The 15,129-nt window shown below is 40.6% G+C and overlaps 1 protein-coding gene across 1 annotated transcript in view; it reads right to left on the reverse strand.

Moving 5' to 3' along the window:
* PLEKHG7 (pleckstrin homology domain containing, family G (with RhoGef domain) member 7) overlaps positions 1–15,129 on the reverse strand; it is a 49,938-nt gene that overhangs the window by 4,512 nt on the left and 30,297 nt on the right. The window contains exons 9-13 of the mRNA XM_011993180.1: positions 12,578–12,752; positions 10,898–11,013; positions 10,437–10,530; positions 5,073–5,152; positions 2,883–3,036 (exon numbers count right to left, since the gene is read on the reverse strand). Of these exons, the coding sequence (XP_011848570.1) occupies positions 2,883–3,036; positions 5,073–5,152; positions 10,437–10,530; positions 10,898–11,013; positions 12,578–12,752 (619 nt within the window). The remainder of the gene's footprint in view (positions 1–2,882; positions 3,037–5,072; positions 5,153–10,436; positions 10,531–10,897; positions 11,014–12,577; positions 12,753–15,129) is intronic.

Consider the following 15,129-nt stretch of genomic DNA (forward strand, 5'->3'; position numbering starts at 1 on the left):
TTTTTTGGTGGGGGGGGATAGAGTCTTGCTCTATCACCCAGGCTGGAGTGCAGTGGCGCGATCTCAGCTCACTGCAAACTCCGCCTCCCGGGTTCAAGAAATTCTCCTGCCTCAGCCTCCAAGTAGCTGGGATTACAGGCACCCACTACCATGCCCAGCTAATTTTGTGTATTTTTAGCAGAGACGGGGTTTCGCCATGTTGGACAGATTGGTCTTGAACTCCTGACCTCAGGTGATTCACCTGCCTCGGCCTCCCAAAGTGCTGAGATTACAGGTGTGAACCACCATGCCCGGTCAATACTTATTTACTTAACTGCAAGAACTACCCCAGTATCACAGATTATACTCATAACAATCTAAACATCCTAATTCCTAAATTCTACTACAACAAATAAAGTCTGTTAAAATTTTGCTACAACAAATAAAGTCTGTTAAGGAGAGGCCATAAAATTCTGTCCAGCTTCTCTTCAGTGAGAGGACTTAAACCTATTAAAATGACTTTCTGGGGAAAAAAAAAAAAAAAAAAAAAAAAAAAAGAAATAGAGGAGAAAAAACATGCATCTTTCAAGGTAATCCAGTGATGTCAGATTTCCCATAAAGTTCAAGTCTTCAAGTTGGCAGGTTGTGACTACACTGAACCCTCAGCCGAGCTGCTTCCTCTTCCTCATGGGTGTTCTGGCACCTTCCTTTACTCAAGTCTATGTGTCAGGCCACAATCTCTAACTATAAACATAGCCAATCTATAGTAATCTATAACTATAGCCACTGTAGCAGGAGAAGAAATTCCTAGCATAGGACGCCCTCTACTATGATATTTTTCCCCATGAAAAAGTAAACTAAACAAATTACAGAACAGAAGTGATTTCTAGCCGCCACATACTGAAGTTTTGTTTTATCTACATTCCTCTGCCATCCCTTGGGCAGGTAAGAGGCTCACACTGAAAGTGAACACACTCACCAAGCAAAGGTTTTGCAACCTTGACATACCCCTTTTGTGGCTTGCTCCTGAACCACTGTCTGGCTTGGCAGATTTTGGCCTACATAGATTTTGGTCCCAGTCAAGTCAAATACAAGAGGCTTTAAGGTCTGCCCTGTTACCTTTCATCAAATCTTACTGAAAATAGAAAGAATGGATACAGGAGGCAGAAGCTATCTTTCTGGATACAGGCTTCCCTTCTGCTCTTGGAGAGAGGTTATATTAATTCATGGGTTAATATGTAAGGCATTAAAATTTTTACAATTTATTTATTTTTATTTTTAGAGACAGGGTCTCATTCTGTCACCCAGGCTGGAGTGCAGTAGCAATCACAGCTCACTGCAACCTTGAACTCCTGCGCTCAAGCCATCCTCCAGCCTTAGCCTCCTGAGTAGCTGGGAATACATGTGTGTGCTGCTGTACTTCACTATTTTTTTTTTTTTTTTTTTTTTTGAGATGGAGTTTCACTCTTGTTGCCTAGGCTGAAGTGCAATGGCTTGATCTTGGCTCACCACAACCTCTGCCTCCTGGGTTGAAGTGATTCTCTTGCCTCAGCCTCCCGAGTAGCTGGGATCACAGGTGTGCACCACCACACCTGGCTAATTTTGTACTTTTAGTAGACACAGGGTTTCTCCATGTTGATCAGGCTGGTCTCAAATGCCCAACCTCAGGTGATCTGCCCAATTTGGCCTCCCAAGGTGCTGGGATTACAGGCGTGAGCCACCACACCCAGCCTATTTTTTTCTTTTTTTAGTAAGAGACTGGGTCTCACTACGTTGCACAGGCTGGTCTCGAACTCCTGGCCTCAAGCAATACTACCGTCTTGGCCTCCCAAAGTACTGGGATTATAGGTATGAGCCACTGCACCCGGCTGGCATTTAAATATATAACTTAGTTATGTAGCATAACTATGTAAGTATTTGCTACTGTTGTTTGTATATTCATTCATTCACTCTTTAAGGTTTCTCTATTATGTATGAGTCAGTCCTATGCTCATCACTGAAGCTCTGGGCTTGGCTGCTGGAGTGGAAATTGAGGGGGATGGTGAGCGCTTTCTCTTTTCCAGCCCCTCCCATGGGGACAGGAAGTCAGTCCCCACCTGCCTGACCTCAGCTGGTCTAGGAGCCTCTAGCCAAGGCAGAGTGGTGTCTGCTTCCTCCTGAACACTGCCGCCCACTCAAGCCCTGAGTAGACTGAAATGTCCTTGAGTAACTCAGAGTCCCAGAGCTTTTCTGACAGAGGATTTACTGATCTTTCATTATTCTAAGAGCTCCCCAAGGCCAACGGCTGTTCCTTATTCATCTTTGTATCTGCAGGGCCTGCTGAGTTCCTGGCTCTCAGGAGATACTCAAGAAATACTTGAATAAAAGATTAAAAATGATATATATTTCTGATGCATGTGTCATGTAGATACATGCATATGTATATGTGTGTGTATATATATGAATATATATATATCTGGCATAATTATTTTAATAGAGTATAATAAAATATCTTACTCTTGCAATCTGGTAATGGTTTCTCAGTGTTTTAATAATAGCAATAGTATTAATGATGATACTGTAGGTAACAATATTAGTAGCAACTATCATTTATTGAATGCATCACATTTGTTATTTAATTTTCATAGAAACTCACTGAAATAGATATTATTATCCCTATTTTGCCAAGGCTTAGAAAACTGAAGTGCCTTGTCTAAGGTCATAAAACTAGCAAGTAACAGAGCTATCACTCAAGCACTGGACACCGTAACTAATTCATAGAGTGAAAGATATATAGACACATAGGAGCACAGTCTTGTTTTTATGAAGACTTAAATTGGATTTACGTCCTGCTACCAAGAAAGGCCAACATAAAACTCTGTGATGGCAAACAGATGAGCTGAATAATGGAAACAGACACATACCTGACACATGGAGTGGTTCAATACTTTTGACTACCAACCTATCTAGTGGAATAGGCTGATCGAGTACTGTACACGAACCACCCTCTTTTATTACTGCTTGCAACTCAGGAGTAAGAGAAGGACACATTAAACCAGGGTCTGAGCCTCCAAGTTTCTGAAATTAACAAGAAAAAGAATGCAATAAACAGGAAATAAATATTGGCACACTTACCTAAAGTGCATCTGTAAGCAAATAGATTCTGAGAAACAATTGCCTAAAATCTATTATTGCCTAAAATTTTACTACTCTTTCTGAATCTTGAAAAGCATCTCCCCAAAGCATAGTGATTTATAGCAAAGTGTTTATTTTATTATTGTTATTACAATTTTTTTTTCTCGAGACAGGGTCTCACTCTGTCACCCAGACTGGAGTGCAGTGGTGCGATCTCAGCTCACTGCACTCTCAACCTCCTACATTCAAGTGATCCTCTCATCTCAGCCTCTCAGGTAGCTGGGACTACAGGCATACACCACCATGCATGCCCTGCTAATTTTGTTTTTCATTTTTTTTGTAGAGATGGGATCTCACTATGTTGCCCAGGCTGGTCTTGAATCCCTGGGCTGAAGTGATCCTCCCAACTGTATGTCTGGGATCTAATACTGAATCCTAAATAGATTCTATGCTCTAGAATTTATAAATAATTTAAATTGTTTTGAGCACATAAGATGATGATTTTTTCCAAAAGGGGGTAAAAATTTAAAATTGTGACCTGCATGGTATAAATTGTACATAAAATAGACCTGCATGGTATAAATTGTACATAAAATAGCAAAGAGGCATGTAAACTGATACCTTTCCTTACTTTAGGAATCAACTTGTGATGCATAAAACCAGAATATCAGTTTATTATATGTCCGACATGGGCTGCCATTAATTCATATACTCTGATTTGTACCATTAATTGATGTGAAGGTCAGCTATGCAAGCATCAAGGTTTTTTGAAGGGGGTAGAGATTTTTCAGAACTTGGCTTGTTCAGACATGCTAGTCTGAGTAACTTATAATGGGAGGTCATACAAATTCCGAAACTGTGACTCTTAATATTCTTGTACACCTATTCCCTCCCCAACCACCGATTAGCTATTCATAGATTGATTAATGGGTATCATTTTATTGCTTAAAGATTTAGCTCAACTAACCAACATGGCATGTAGAAGCTTAGTTGATTAAAAGATATGAGATAGCTAGTCTCATGATCTTATCTATGCAAGGTTAGTCACTTGGTAAAGAAATGAATGGAATAAAGCAACATTAGATATCTCCGACTATTGAAGACACTGCATTTCTCTTCCCACCTCTGCGAGTGGATGTCTGGGAGCCTTAGAGAAACTTCCCTACCTGATACCACTCAAACACACCATTCAGGAAACAGATTGTGAAATAGTAAATTAGACAGAAAGCCTTTTGGGGACCAGCAACAGATTAGTGGCTTAATGGGCAGTAAAAATAACACCACCAATAATAGTAACAAATAATACTTAAGTAACGTGAAAAAAATCCCTATTCCCTATAGAGATTTTGCAGCTCTAGCTCTTAGCTGACTCATTTTGTCTGTGATGCCAGTTGCATACACGTTTGGCTTCTACACTTTTTATATAGGTAGACACTGAGAGATCAGGGCTTCCTCTCATCTCCACCCCCAAATCATTATTTCTCAGAAATAATGTGAGCTTTCAAATAAGAATGAGTGTTGAATACCACCTCGACACAAGACAGTAGACAGTTCAGATGGGTCCTACTCTAGCTGTTTTTGTTGTGGTGGCCAATTCAGTAAAGGAACGGGCCAAAATGGACAAAGATATTTTGAGTTCCTTTGCTTAGGCAGGTCAGGCAAAGTCCTGTGGCTTCTGGGACTTAGCTTGCAAGTATATAGATTAAGTTGTTCTAAAAATGTATTCCTCTTTTGACATCCTTGAGAAATGCAACTCGCATTTTTTGTTTGTTTATTTATTTATTTATTTATTTATTTATTTAATTCAGAGCTTTATGACTAAAAACGTCAATATTTTATAGTGCCTTCATTTTTTTAGAGGAAAAGATTCAGCCTGATGTAAAAGAAATTTTATATTTTCACCACAATTTATTTAGAAATATTTCTAAACTCATTTAGCAAACTTGTTTAGAAACTATTTTGAAACAGCAGCATTTTACCTTTTTGTTGCGCTTAGTTTTCGTAACTAAGAGGAAATCATTGAAGAGAAACAGATAAACATCTAGGAATCTTGTGCTTTCTGAGGAAAAAAAGAGAAGCTGAAATGGGGACTTGAAACTGTTAAGTAGAAGAGTTTTCCTTCCTTCCTTCCTTCCTTCCTTCCTTCCTTCCTTCCTTCCTTCCTTCCTTCTTTCCTTCCCTCCTTCTTCTCTCTCTTTTTCTTTCTTTTTCTCTTTTTTATCAGTGAATTCTTTAGAAAACAAAACCAGGTGGCTATTACAGCACCCCAGGGCCTCCAATCATGTAGGTCACAAAGCTGCCCACCTCAATGTTGAATTGCTTTATTTATTCCTAAAGCAGAGACTTGATGAGAGGCCAAGCTTCTAACATTAAAGACATTGAATTTATGATGTGTCTCATTTGAATCTAAAATAACTCAGATGATATTTGTAGTGGCTTCAACTAAGCCGAGAGTAAATCCATCAACTGATTGAACTTGCAGCATTTTTGCCCCTTGATTCCTCTGGGTGGCTATTGGCAAAGGCACACATAACCAGAGAAAAGGCATTTTCTCACTGCTATGAACTACGCTATTGTGTCCCTCAAATTTCATATGTTGAAGCCCTAAACCCCTAGTGTGGCTGCATTTGGAGTAAGAAAGTAATTAGGGTAAAATGAGTTAATAAAGCTAGAGCACTGATCCAGTAGAATTAATGTTCTGTTGAGACACCAGATACCCCACTGTCCCCCACCCTTCATCTTGAAGAGAGTGCTCATTAGGAGCTGAATTTGCCATCACCTTGACCTGGGACTTTTCAGTCTCCAGACTGTAAGAGATAAATTTCTGCTGTTTAAGCCAGCCTGTCTGTGATATTTTGTTATGGCGGCCTAGGTTGACAGTCATTAAAATTACTTATTTCTCAAGTTTTAGAATGTGTCTATAAATGTTTAGATATTCTCCATGTGTTTCATATTTACAACCTTTTCTGATATTAGCTTTAATAGTTACTTAAGGCAAAAAGCTTTTCTTTAGTTTTCCCTAAGAAGGGAATAGCAGTAGAAGAGAAACCAAATATTAGAATAAGGCATCTCCTTCCTTATTTTACTCTATCCCTTAGAAATTAGAAAAAAGGGTTAAATGTAAGTGATTTCAGAGGAAAAGGTTTTTAGAGGGGGTTGTGACAAGTGCTTAGAGTAATCGTAGGAAAACCCAGTAATTTTTTTCAGCTTATTCTATTATACATATTGTTCTAGAAGTTCTTTCTTATATGTTTTTACCCCTGGAAGATTTAAAGCAGTCGATACAACATTTAGGATTCATTTCTATCCCCTCTTATTCTAAGTTTAGAGAAAAGATTTTTTATATATTTGCACAGGGGAGAAATCAGTTATTTTATTCAAATTAAATAGTCCTTGAATAGTTTTTTAAAAATCTTATCAGAAACTTAATTTTTCATAAATCAGGTTGTGGCAAAGACTGCTGGATGTCCCTTGAAAACCATTCTCCCCTTCTCTTGTAGCAATGGAATTCCCAACTTTTAGTGAGGACCCATCCACAGAGAATAGAGACTACATTTTCTTGCTGTCGAGTATGACCAAGGAGCTAAATTCTGACCAATGGAATGTGAGCCAAAGTATGCAACTTCTGAGTCATATTCGTGAAGGGCAGGGCCAAGCTCTCTTGTCCCTGTCTCTCCTTCTCATTGGGTAGAAAGCAAACATATTGGTGAGTCACCTTGGGCCACACAGAAGAAGGCAATACCCGAGATTTGGCTACAAGACAGCAGGAATCTGGATTCCTAATGACTTCATGGAGTGGAGTTGTCATATAGGTTGAGACTTAACAAGAGAGAAATAAGCTATCTTTTTTTACCCTGTCTGTCTCCAGTCGCTGAATCTATACGCCAACTGATAAACAGGGCTAGAAATGGTACAACACTAGGCCTGTGAACAGCCAGCTCAGCCTGCCATAGCAAAATACCACAGACAGGGTGGCTTAAGCAATAGGAATTTATTTCTCACAGTTCTGGAGCCTGGGAAGTAGGTCAAGGTGCTGGTCGATTCGGTTCCTGATAAGGCCTCTCTTTTTTACTTGCAAATAGCCACCTTCTGGATGTGTTCTTACATGGCAAACAGAGAGAGTGAGCTCTCTGATGTCTGCTCTGATTAGGATACTAACCCTATCAGATCAAGGCTCCAGCCCGATTCCCTCAGTTTACCTGCATTTCTTCCTTACTCCAAGCATAGTCACACTGGACGTTAGGGCTTCAACATGTGATTTGTGGAGGAACACAATTCAGTCCACAGCAACCTTCAAACCTGTAAAATGTGCTATTACCATCCTCTGCTACTCATGTACGTGTCAGCTCAATGATCATTGTCAAAATGAAACAGTTTTGTTTTCTCCTTCTAATTTCAACTATTTTATTTTGACAAACAGGCAGGGAGCACACCTTCTATGTGTTCCAGATGTTATTCTAGATAATGTTCCATACATTATTCTAGAAAGTGATAATTATTTTAGCTACCATTTATTGAAGCCCTAGTTTTCCACCAAGCAATTTACAAAACAAATTATGAAAATGTGTACCTTCTGGGAATGAGAAAGTATACTTATTTGGTTATAAGAGCACAGTTTTTAAGTCTGGAAGAAATTCGGAAACACTGTATGTGTTAGGTATCATCACATCATTTTCATCCTCATCGTCATCATCATTATCAGCAGCAGCAATAACATTTATAAAAGAGAATAAGAGCATTTAAATTTTCCCAAAGTCTACAGTTGGTGCTAGATCCCCTGACTTCTGGTTCAATGCTTTTTTCATTTAAAATGATGTCCTGTTTCTTCACTTGATCTTAGCCAAAAGACCAAGAAGCGAAATGTCCTGTTTCTTCTAACACTATCACCCTGCCCCATTAAATCTCCATGCTCATCTCTGAGTCCAGTCTCATGACTTTGCACTTGACTTGGTACCATGTAGACTACATCATATGGAGTCTCCATCTCTGATGGAATTTGACTAATACAGCTCATGACATTAAACAAGTGCCTGGTGTTAGTGACATTACGTAGTTCATCTCCATGCTACCACATTTGACTGTACAAGAAGCATTTTCTGGAAAAGTTGAGTCTGCTTGTAAAGAGCCTTTCTTAGGTGAGCTTCCAATCCACACATCTATGACAGTCACTTTGAACCCATGCGATGCATGAATTCACATCTGACATAGCCTTTCACCCACCAGGAGCTGCTCCTCCAGCTTCCATGTGGGTTCTTACTATGCACAAACCTGAACCCTAAAATTGACTCGCTGACCCCACTCCCTCTACCACCCACGGCATTATCAACAAAACTTTCAGATACACAGATTAGAACAGTTTTTTATACTCATTTCCTCTTCATCCACTTTATCGATCATAAAGTCCTCCTGGTTTTGCCTTTGCAATATCTCTCGTATCCTTTTCTATCATGCCCATTTCTAATGTTTTAGGAGAAACTGGTGCATCTCACAGTATTGGGAGGTAGGGAGGAAGAGGGAAGGCGTGAACCAAAGTCTCACATAATTTCAGGTGAGGCTAGTTTTGGAGGTAAAGATACATGCTGGAACACAGATTATGTTTTGTTTTATTACTTTGATTTGTTCTTGTCATAAAATATAATTACTTTGAAGTTGTAAATAACATTAAAGAAAAGTTAAAATTGTTATCTTTTCAAATGAAAGTGGGGGTTGGGTGAACAACAGGTTAAAAATGGTAGAGCAACAGACAGGCCCAGAGTCTTCTCACTTCATACTGTTCACCACTGAACTTCCGGTTTCACCACTGATCTCTCTGCTTTGGTCTCCTCTATGCCGTTTTGAAGACTGCTTATTAACAAGGCTTTCTTCAACACCCTTTTAACCGATCACTTCCCTGTCTGAGAGCTCAATGACTTCTGGTTGCCTGCAGTTTCCTGGCTGGGTCCTTCTGTTTGGTTTCCAAGGCAGTTGCTCTGATTCTGGAAGCCAGCTGGACCAACGCAGCCTGGCTCCAGCTGCTACTCTGTCATTCACCCACCAGGTGAACTTGGGCATGATACAGAACCTCCCTGAACCCCAAATCTCTCACCTGTAACAAGGGATTAAAAGCAACTTCTCTATTTAACTTACTGGAAAGAAACAACGTATGAAAAAGCCCTTGGATATAAAACACTGGACATGTCTATCTTCCTTGTTTAACAGCTGCCAGGGGGGTTTTATGTCCTAACCTGACATCCAGACTACCTCTAAAATAGAGCAGAGTTTCAATATACACGTATTAAGGGATTATTTCCCAGCGCCTCCCCACCAGATATCACATCACCACTGTTAGGCAACCTCCCATCCCACAGGACTTCACACTCAGTAGGTACCTGGTCAAGATTTTGTGCAGAAATGAATAAATAAATAATTCTAAATCTTATTTCAGCCAGGCAGCCTTTCTGGTCATCATGATATTTATTGAGCGTGAACTTTGTGTCAATCATTCTTTTGAGTGCTTATACATCTGTTGGTTCATTTAATCCTCACAATAAAGAAAGGTAAACTGAAGCACAGGAGATCACTGTAAATGGCCCAAGGTTGTACAGGCAGAAAAGGCTGAGCAGGGAGTGAGCCAGGCAGTCAGCCCCAGGGGCTTGGCTTCCTATGTACTCTGCTAGAAACTAAGCTTCTGCAGGGACTTCTGTCTCCAAGACTTCTCTGGCTCTGCTCTTTATCTGAATGACCTCCCTCCTGTCCTTCCACTGACCTCATCCTTCCTGCCCCTCCAAGCCCACCTCCAGTCCCATGGACTGCACGAAGCCTCTCAGGGCACTGCAGCCTCAAGGACTCTCTTCTTTTTTGAACTTATCCTGCAGGTCTGGTAATACGGCAGAGCTTCCCAACTAGAGGGAAAGAATTATACAGAATGCGTTTTTATATCTTCCAATGGCACCTACCTAGCACAACTTGTACTATATTATAGATTCTCCATAAACATTTGAGAGCTTGATTGTCTGGCTCATTGGAGGAGTACAACGGTTGTGATGATAACACCTGCCATTGACTGAGAGTTTACTAGATTCCAGACCGTGAGCTAAGTTGCTCTTGTTTGTTGTTTTAACAATCCTATGGAATAATTACAATTATCCCATTGCAGAGAGAAAACAGAGGGCACCTAGCTAGCTGTGTTGCGAAGTCTTCATTCAAGCCTGAGTCTGTATGGCTCCAAAGGGTGCTCTCTGATTCACACCCTCCATCACCTGGAACATAGGCAAACACAATTCCTCCTGCTCTTCAATTACTGGCAGTCAAACAAGATACAAGGCGGCACAGATGCTGGGTTTTTAAAGGAAGCAGTTATTTACCTGCCAGAGTTAATTTTCCTTCGTAGAGAAGGTGTCTGTTGGTTGGTGACAAGATGTTTTCTGCTGTGTGTTCTTTAAAAATGTGTTTCAAACACTTGTAAAACAAGGGAGAAAATAAAAGAGATGTTGTTAGTGATCGGAAGAGAACATGTTTAAAAAGCTGGGGCAATCAACTCCATCTAGAAAGTTCATGACATTTGGAAATGCCGGCAGACGGACATGGGAACGGGAAACAATGAAAAAACCTCTCAGAAGGACCATCATAAGAATGGCACAGCGACCTCAGCCTCCCCGCACACAATGCCCTAAAGATGAAGACTTTACTTCCTGTTCTGGAAACTAGATTTATTCTTCAAGTGGACAGATGGGGACATCTAAAATGATTGTATTTCTATCTGAATGCCCAACTTCCAGAAATGGACAGAAGTCCTAATTGATTTTTTTTTTTTTTTTTTTTGTACCTCTGGAATGAAAAACCTTTTATCTCTATCCCAAAGCGGTGGCCACACTATAATCTCCTGTAGATATCTAAATTTTTGGAAATTGTCCAGCCATTTCACTTTTCCTTCAAGGTCCCCTGAAAGACAAGACATAGTCAGTCTTTTTAGGTGCATGTGACATTGCATATAAATTTTAACCAAGGTCCACAGGAATCATTTAGAAGCACTGGCCGCCCCTGGAGCCAGACCATATATTAAGTTCGTTTCACATATTGCTTGCTGTTCGTGCGTCTTAGAAAACTCACTAATTTGAAATCAGCCTCTTGCAGAGAAAAATGAAGCTTAGCTAATTTAATTCAGTAGGTTGAAAGTATATTGTGTATTCTTATTTCAAGAATACTAATAAAATCCTTGGTAGTTTTCTCTTATTTCCTAGACCACACAGCCTGTAATTAGAGGAAGAAAAAAAATCAGACTAACAAGGACAAACATATGTTTTTGTCCCAATCGTAAAAGTATATTTTCACTTCATGATCATGGTGATTATTTCTTTTTTAGTAGGAACTCAATTTATCTTTGGAAGGTTTATATTCATTTTCCAATGTTTTCTAATAACATGTTGCTATTGAGGGTTTGAATTGTTTTTTGAAGACATGCAGGGCAAGTAAAAGACCTGCAGAATCACATTGTTAGCAGACCTCTTCAGAATTCACCATCTTTAAGATAATAGACTTAAATGGAGGCCACACAGGTCTCTTCCCTCAACAACAGAATCCATCTTTCACTGAAAAAACTCCAGAGGTGCTGCGTTATCTTTCCTCACAAACTCATCTAAATAAGTCATAATCCTTAAGATTACTTCTAAAGCTTAAAGAAGTCATCTTTAAGAGACTCTTTGTCTTACTCGCTTGATAAACTTAATTCCAGCTCTTCAGGTAATTTTAGAATTTGAATAAAAAATTTAAAAACAGAAGAAAAACCCAATTAAACAGTCATTTTAACTTTTTTTTTTTTAAAGCACCTGTTCCAGGCAGTATCATTTTACTTTTAAATTTGTAAAAGATAAAACAATTATGTACAGCTGAATATTACCAATTTGAATTGTTCCCTTTTGATGCCCATCGGGAAACCTTGGTTTATGGGCATAAATCATGAACTTCTTTATGTGAATTTCAATTATACAGAGTTACACAAATAAACTTAAGTCATCATAGGGCCTGCTCAGTTCCCATCCTCAAATTTCAGTTCTAAAGATTGCAGTTGGCAGTAGTTTCACATTGACCTTGGCTTTTGGTGATTTGAGAAATGATGAATGGTAATTTATCCTCTGGACACATTTTCCATGGTGTTTACTCCCATTTGCTTTGTGTGTGGGGTCAGTATGGCTGTTAAAAACAAAGTGCCTTCAGTTATCTGGGAAGTAGAACTTTTCCTGCCTGAACTCACTTCTGAAACACTTGGAGACAGAGCCACATCCTGTGTAAACTTGGTGCTAGAGTTCTCATAGTGTTCGCCAGGATGTGACTGGAGCCCATTGTTCTGTGCGTATTTGATTTACAATGTACTCACACTTGAACCCACATTTCCAAGAGCCATGACCTCAAATCAATGGAATTGCCTCCTAAGATGGAAGCCTAGAGGGTTTCCAGGAGTCACAAGGCCACAATTCTTCAATTAAGCTCACTTATCTCAGGGACTTACGGATGGACTTTTCCACCTTTTCCTTGATGGAGTAGATCATGATTTTCTCAGTAGAGTCCATGCTCCTTTTCCAGATATTCTTCAGCAACAACGGATATCGAGTGAGCCTCTGAAGTGGGGCCACTAGTAGCTCAGGCAGGTGGAGCCGTCTGCATTGTTCATTTTGCTCACACCACTGGGGAAGGCAAAAGTAGCCACATCAGAATGATCTACCTCACCCATTGAGCCACTAAGAAGCCTGGATATGAGAGGTTCTTGGAGATTTTACTCAGTAACTGCAGGCCATACTTGTGAGTGTGCTGGGACAGTTTATAAGCCACAAATTAAATCCCCTAAAAAGTGCATGTTCCATTAGCGGTAGTGATAAGATGTAATAATAGATGTGTTCCAGCCTTGTTTACCCTTCTCATTTGAGAGTGAATTTACTTTTGCCCATTAGCCTTTCTTCCCAGGCCCTCAGGGGAGATTTCTGGTTTCACCAGCTTTGTTCCCATCCTTGTTGTGATGCAGTTAGGAGAATTGAGAATTGAGACTGGAGAGGCAGGAGGGCAAAGGAAGGATTCTTGCTTGCTGGGTCAATTCCTTGACTCCCCTTAGCTGAGGAGGATCAAGGTAGTGATAAAAAACGAAGAAAAAAGAAAAGAGAAGTTGAAGAGGCTTAGTTGATCTAGAACAAAAAGGGGAGAGGAGAGAGGTAGAGATGTGGACAATTTTCAATAGGGAGAGTTTGGAGTTGGGATTTGGAAGAAGAGGCAGTTCTAGGGTATGCCAGCACTGGGGAAGACAAGAAATTTTAGTAATTTAGTTAAGCATAGTAAGTATTGCCATGGGTTATACATTGGGGTTCCATAAATGGTGTTTGAGAAACCTCAGTAAACATGAGAATAGCTTTTACATTTGTTTTATCTGCTGTGTTATTTCTTTGAATGTGAGCTTCCTTGAACTAAGGGGCTCTGACTTTAATGAAGGTGGCAAATGAGGCATGGAGGTGGTCACTGGCCAGCATGCAGATGGGTACATCAGGAAGGAGTAGAGGGGGTGGTGTGTTCTATTCCTCTTCTCTTACCCTGTCCACTCACACCAAATTGACCCTGAGTTCAATGATAAAGGGATTAATATCAACCAAATGTTTGTTTTCCTTCAAATCCACGTAATATTACTTTTAATGCCAAAAACTGCAATTACTTTTGCACCAACCTAATAAAATCCTAACCTTCAATGGGGTGGTATTAGGAGGTGGGGCTGTTGGGAGGTGATTAGGCCATGAGCATGAAACCCTCTTGAATGGGATTAGTGTCCCTATAAAAGGGGTCCTGGAGAGCTCTCTAGCTCTCTTTCCACCATGTGAGGCTACAACAAGAAGACAGCTGTCTGCAACCCAGGAGAGGGTCATCACTAGCCCCTAACCATTCTGGCATCGGGAGACTTTCAGCCTCCAGAACTGTGAGCAACAAATTCCTGTTGATTATAAGCCACCCAATCTATGGTGTGTTGTTCTAGCAGCCTGAATTGACTACAACAGGGATCCCGCCCTTACACTAAATATTTCTCCTGCTGCAGGCTGGTGCCTCATTTCTTTTCCACCTTCCATTCTCCTTTCATTCTCCAGGTTAAATCCTTTGCAGTGTGACCCAGATCCTTCAGGGCCACCCTCAGGTGGGCCAGGCACACTGCAGGAGACTCCTGCTGCATCCCCAGAGACACCTTCAAGTCCACATGTCAGCCCTTGCATTTTGAAGATCTAGGTACAATTGGCTCAACTTCCAACCAATCCAATGGCCTGTGGAGGTCCAAACTCCTCCCCTAGATATTTACCAACTCAGGGGACTGAGATTCTAATGGCTTCCTCTGGCCCCTGAACTCTTGTTTCCATGTACACTGTTTCTTTCCTGAACAGCATGGAACAAATGTATCCTTTTGGTTTCCTATGTGAGTTTCTGCTGTAAACCCCCTCATGACATGTTTTGTGAGTGTGCATATTTATTTTACTGAAGATTTTGGGTTGTGAAGAGGGGTCAAATACACAGCCCACAAGCCCCTACTATTTTGCTGGCTCCATTCTCTTCTTTGGAAAGAGAGAGCTCTTTCTCTCTTCCTCCTTAAACCCTCCCTTTATCTCCTAGCCTGCTGCCTAGCAATTTGCATTTGTCTTTCATAGCTTGACCTCTTCCTTGGTGGGGTGAGGTGGAGTCTCACTCTCCTTCCACACTATCACCTTTTTTTTTTTTTTTTTTTTTTAGGGAGATGGGGAACAGAGTCTTGCTCTGTCACCCAGGCTGAAGTGCAGTGGTATGATCACAGCTCACTGTGGCCTCGACCTCCCACCTCAGCAGTCAAGCAGTCCTCCCACCTAAGCCTCTCACATAGCTGGCACCACAGGTACAGGGCACCACACGTGGCTAATTTTTAAATTTTTTGTAGAGACTGGATCTCACTATGTTGCCCAGGCTGGTCTCAAATTCCTGAGTTCCAGTAATCTGCGCACCTCCCAAAGTGCTGGGATTACAGGTGTGAGCCATAGTACCTGGCTTAGCTGGATGTTTCGGAAAACA

This window comes from Mandrillus leucophaeus, unplaced genomic scaffold, assembly GCF_000951045.1.
Source record: "Mandrillus leucophaeus isolate KB7577 unplaced genomic scaffold, Mleu.le_1.0 Scaffold427, whole genome shotgun sequence".
Taxonomy (NCBI): domain Eukaryota; kingdom Metazoa; phylum Chordata; class Mammalia; order Primates; family Cercopithecidae; genus Mandrillus; species Mandrillus leucophaeus.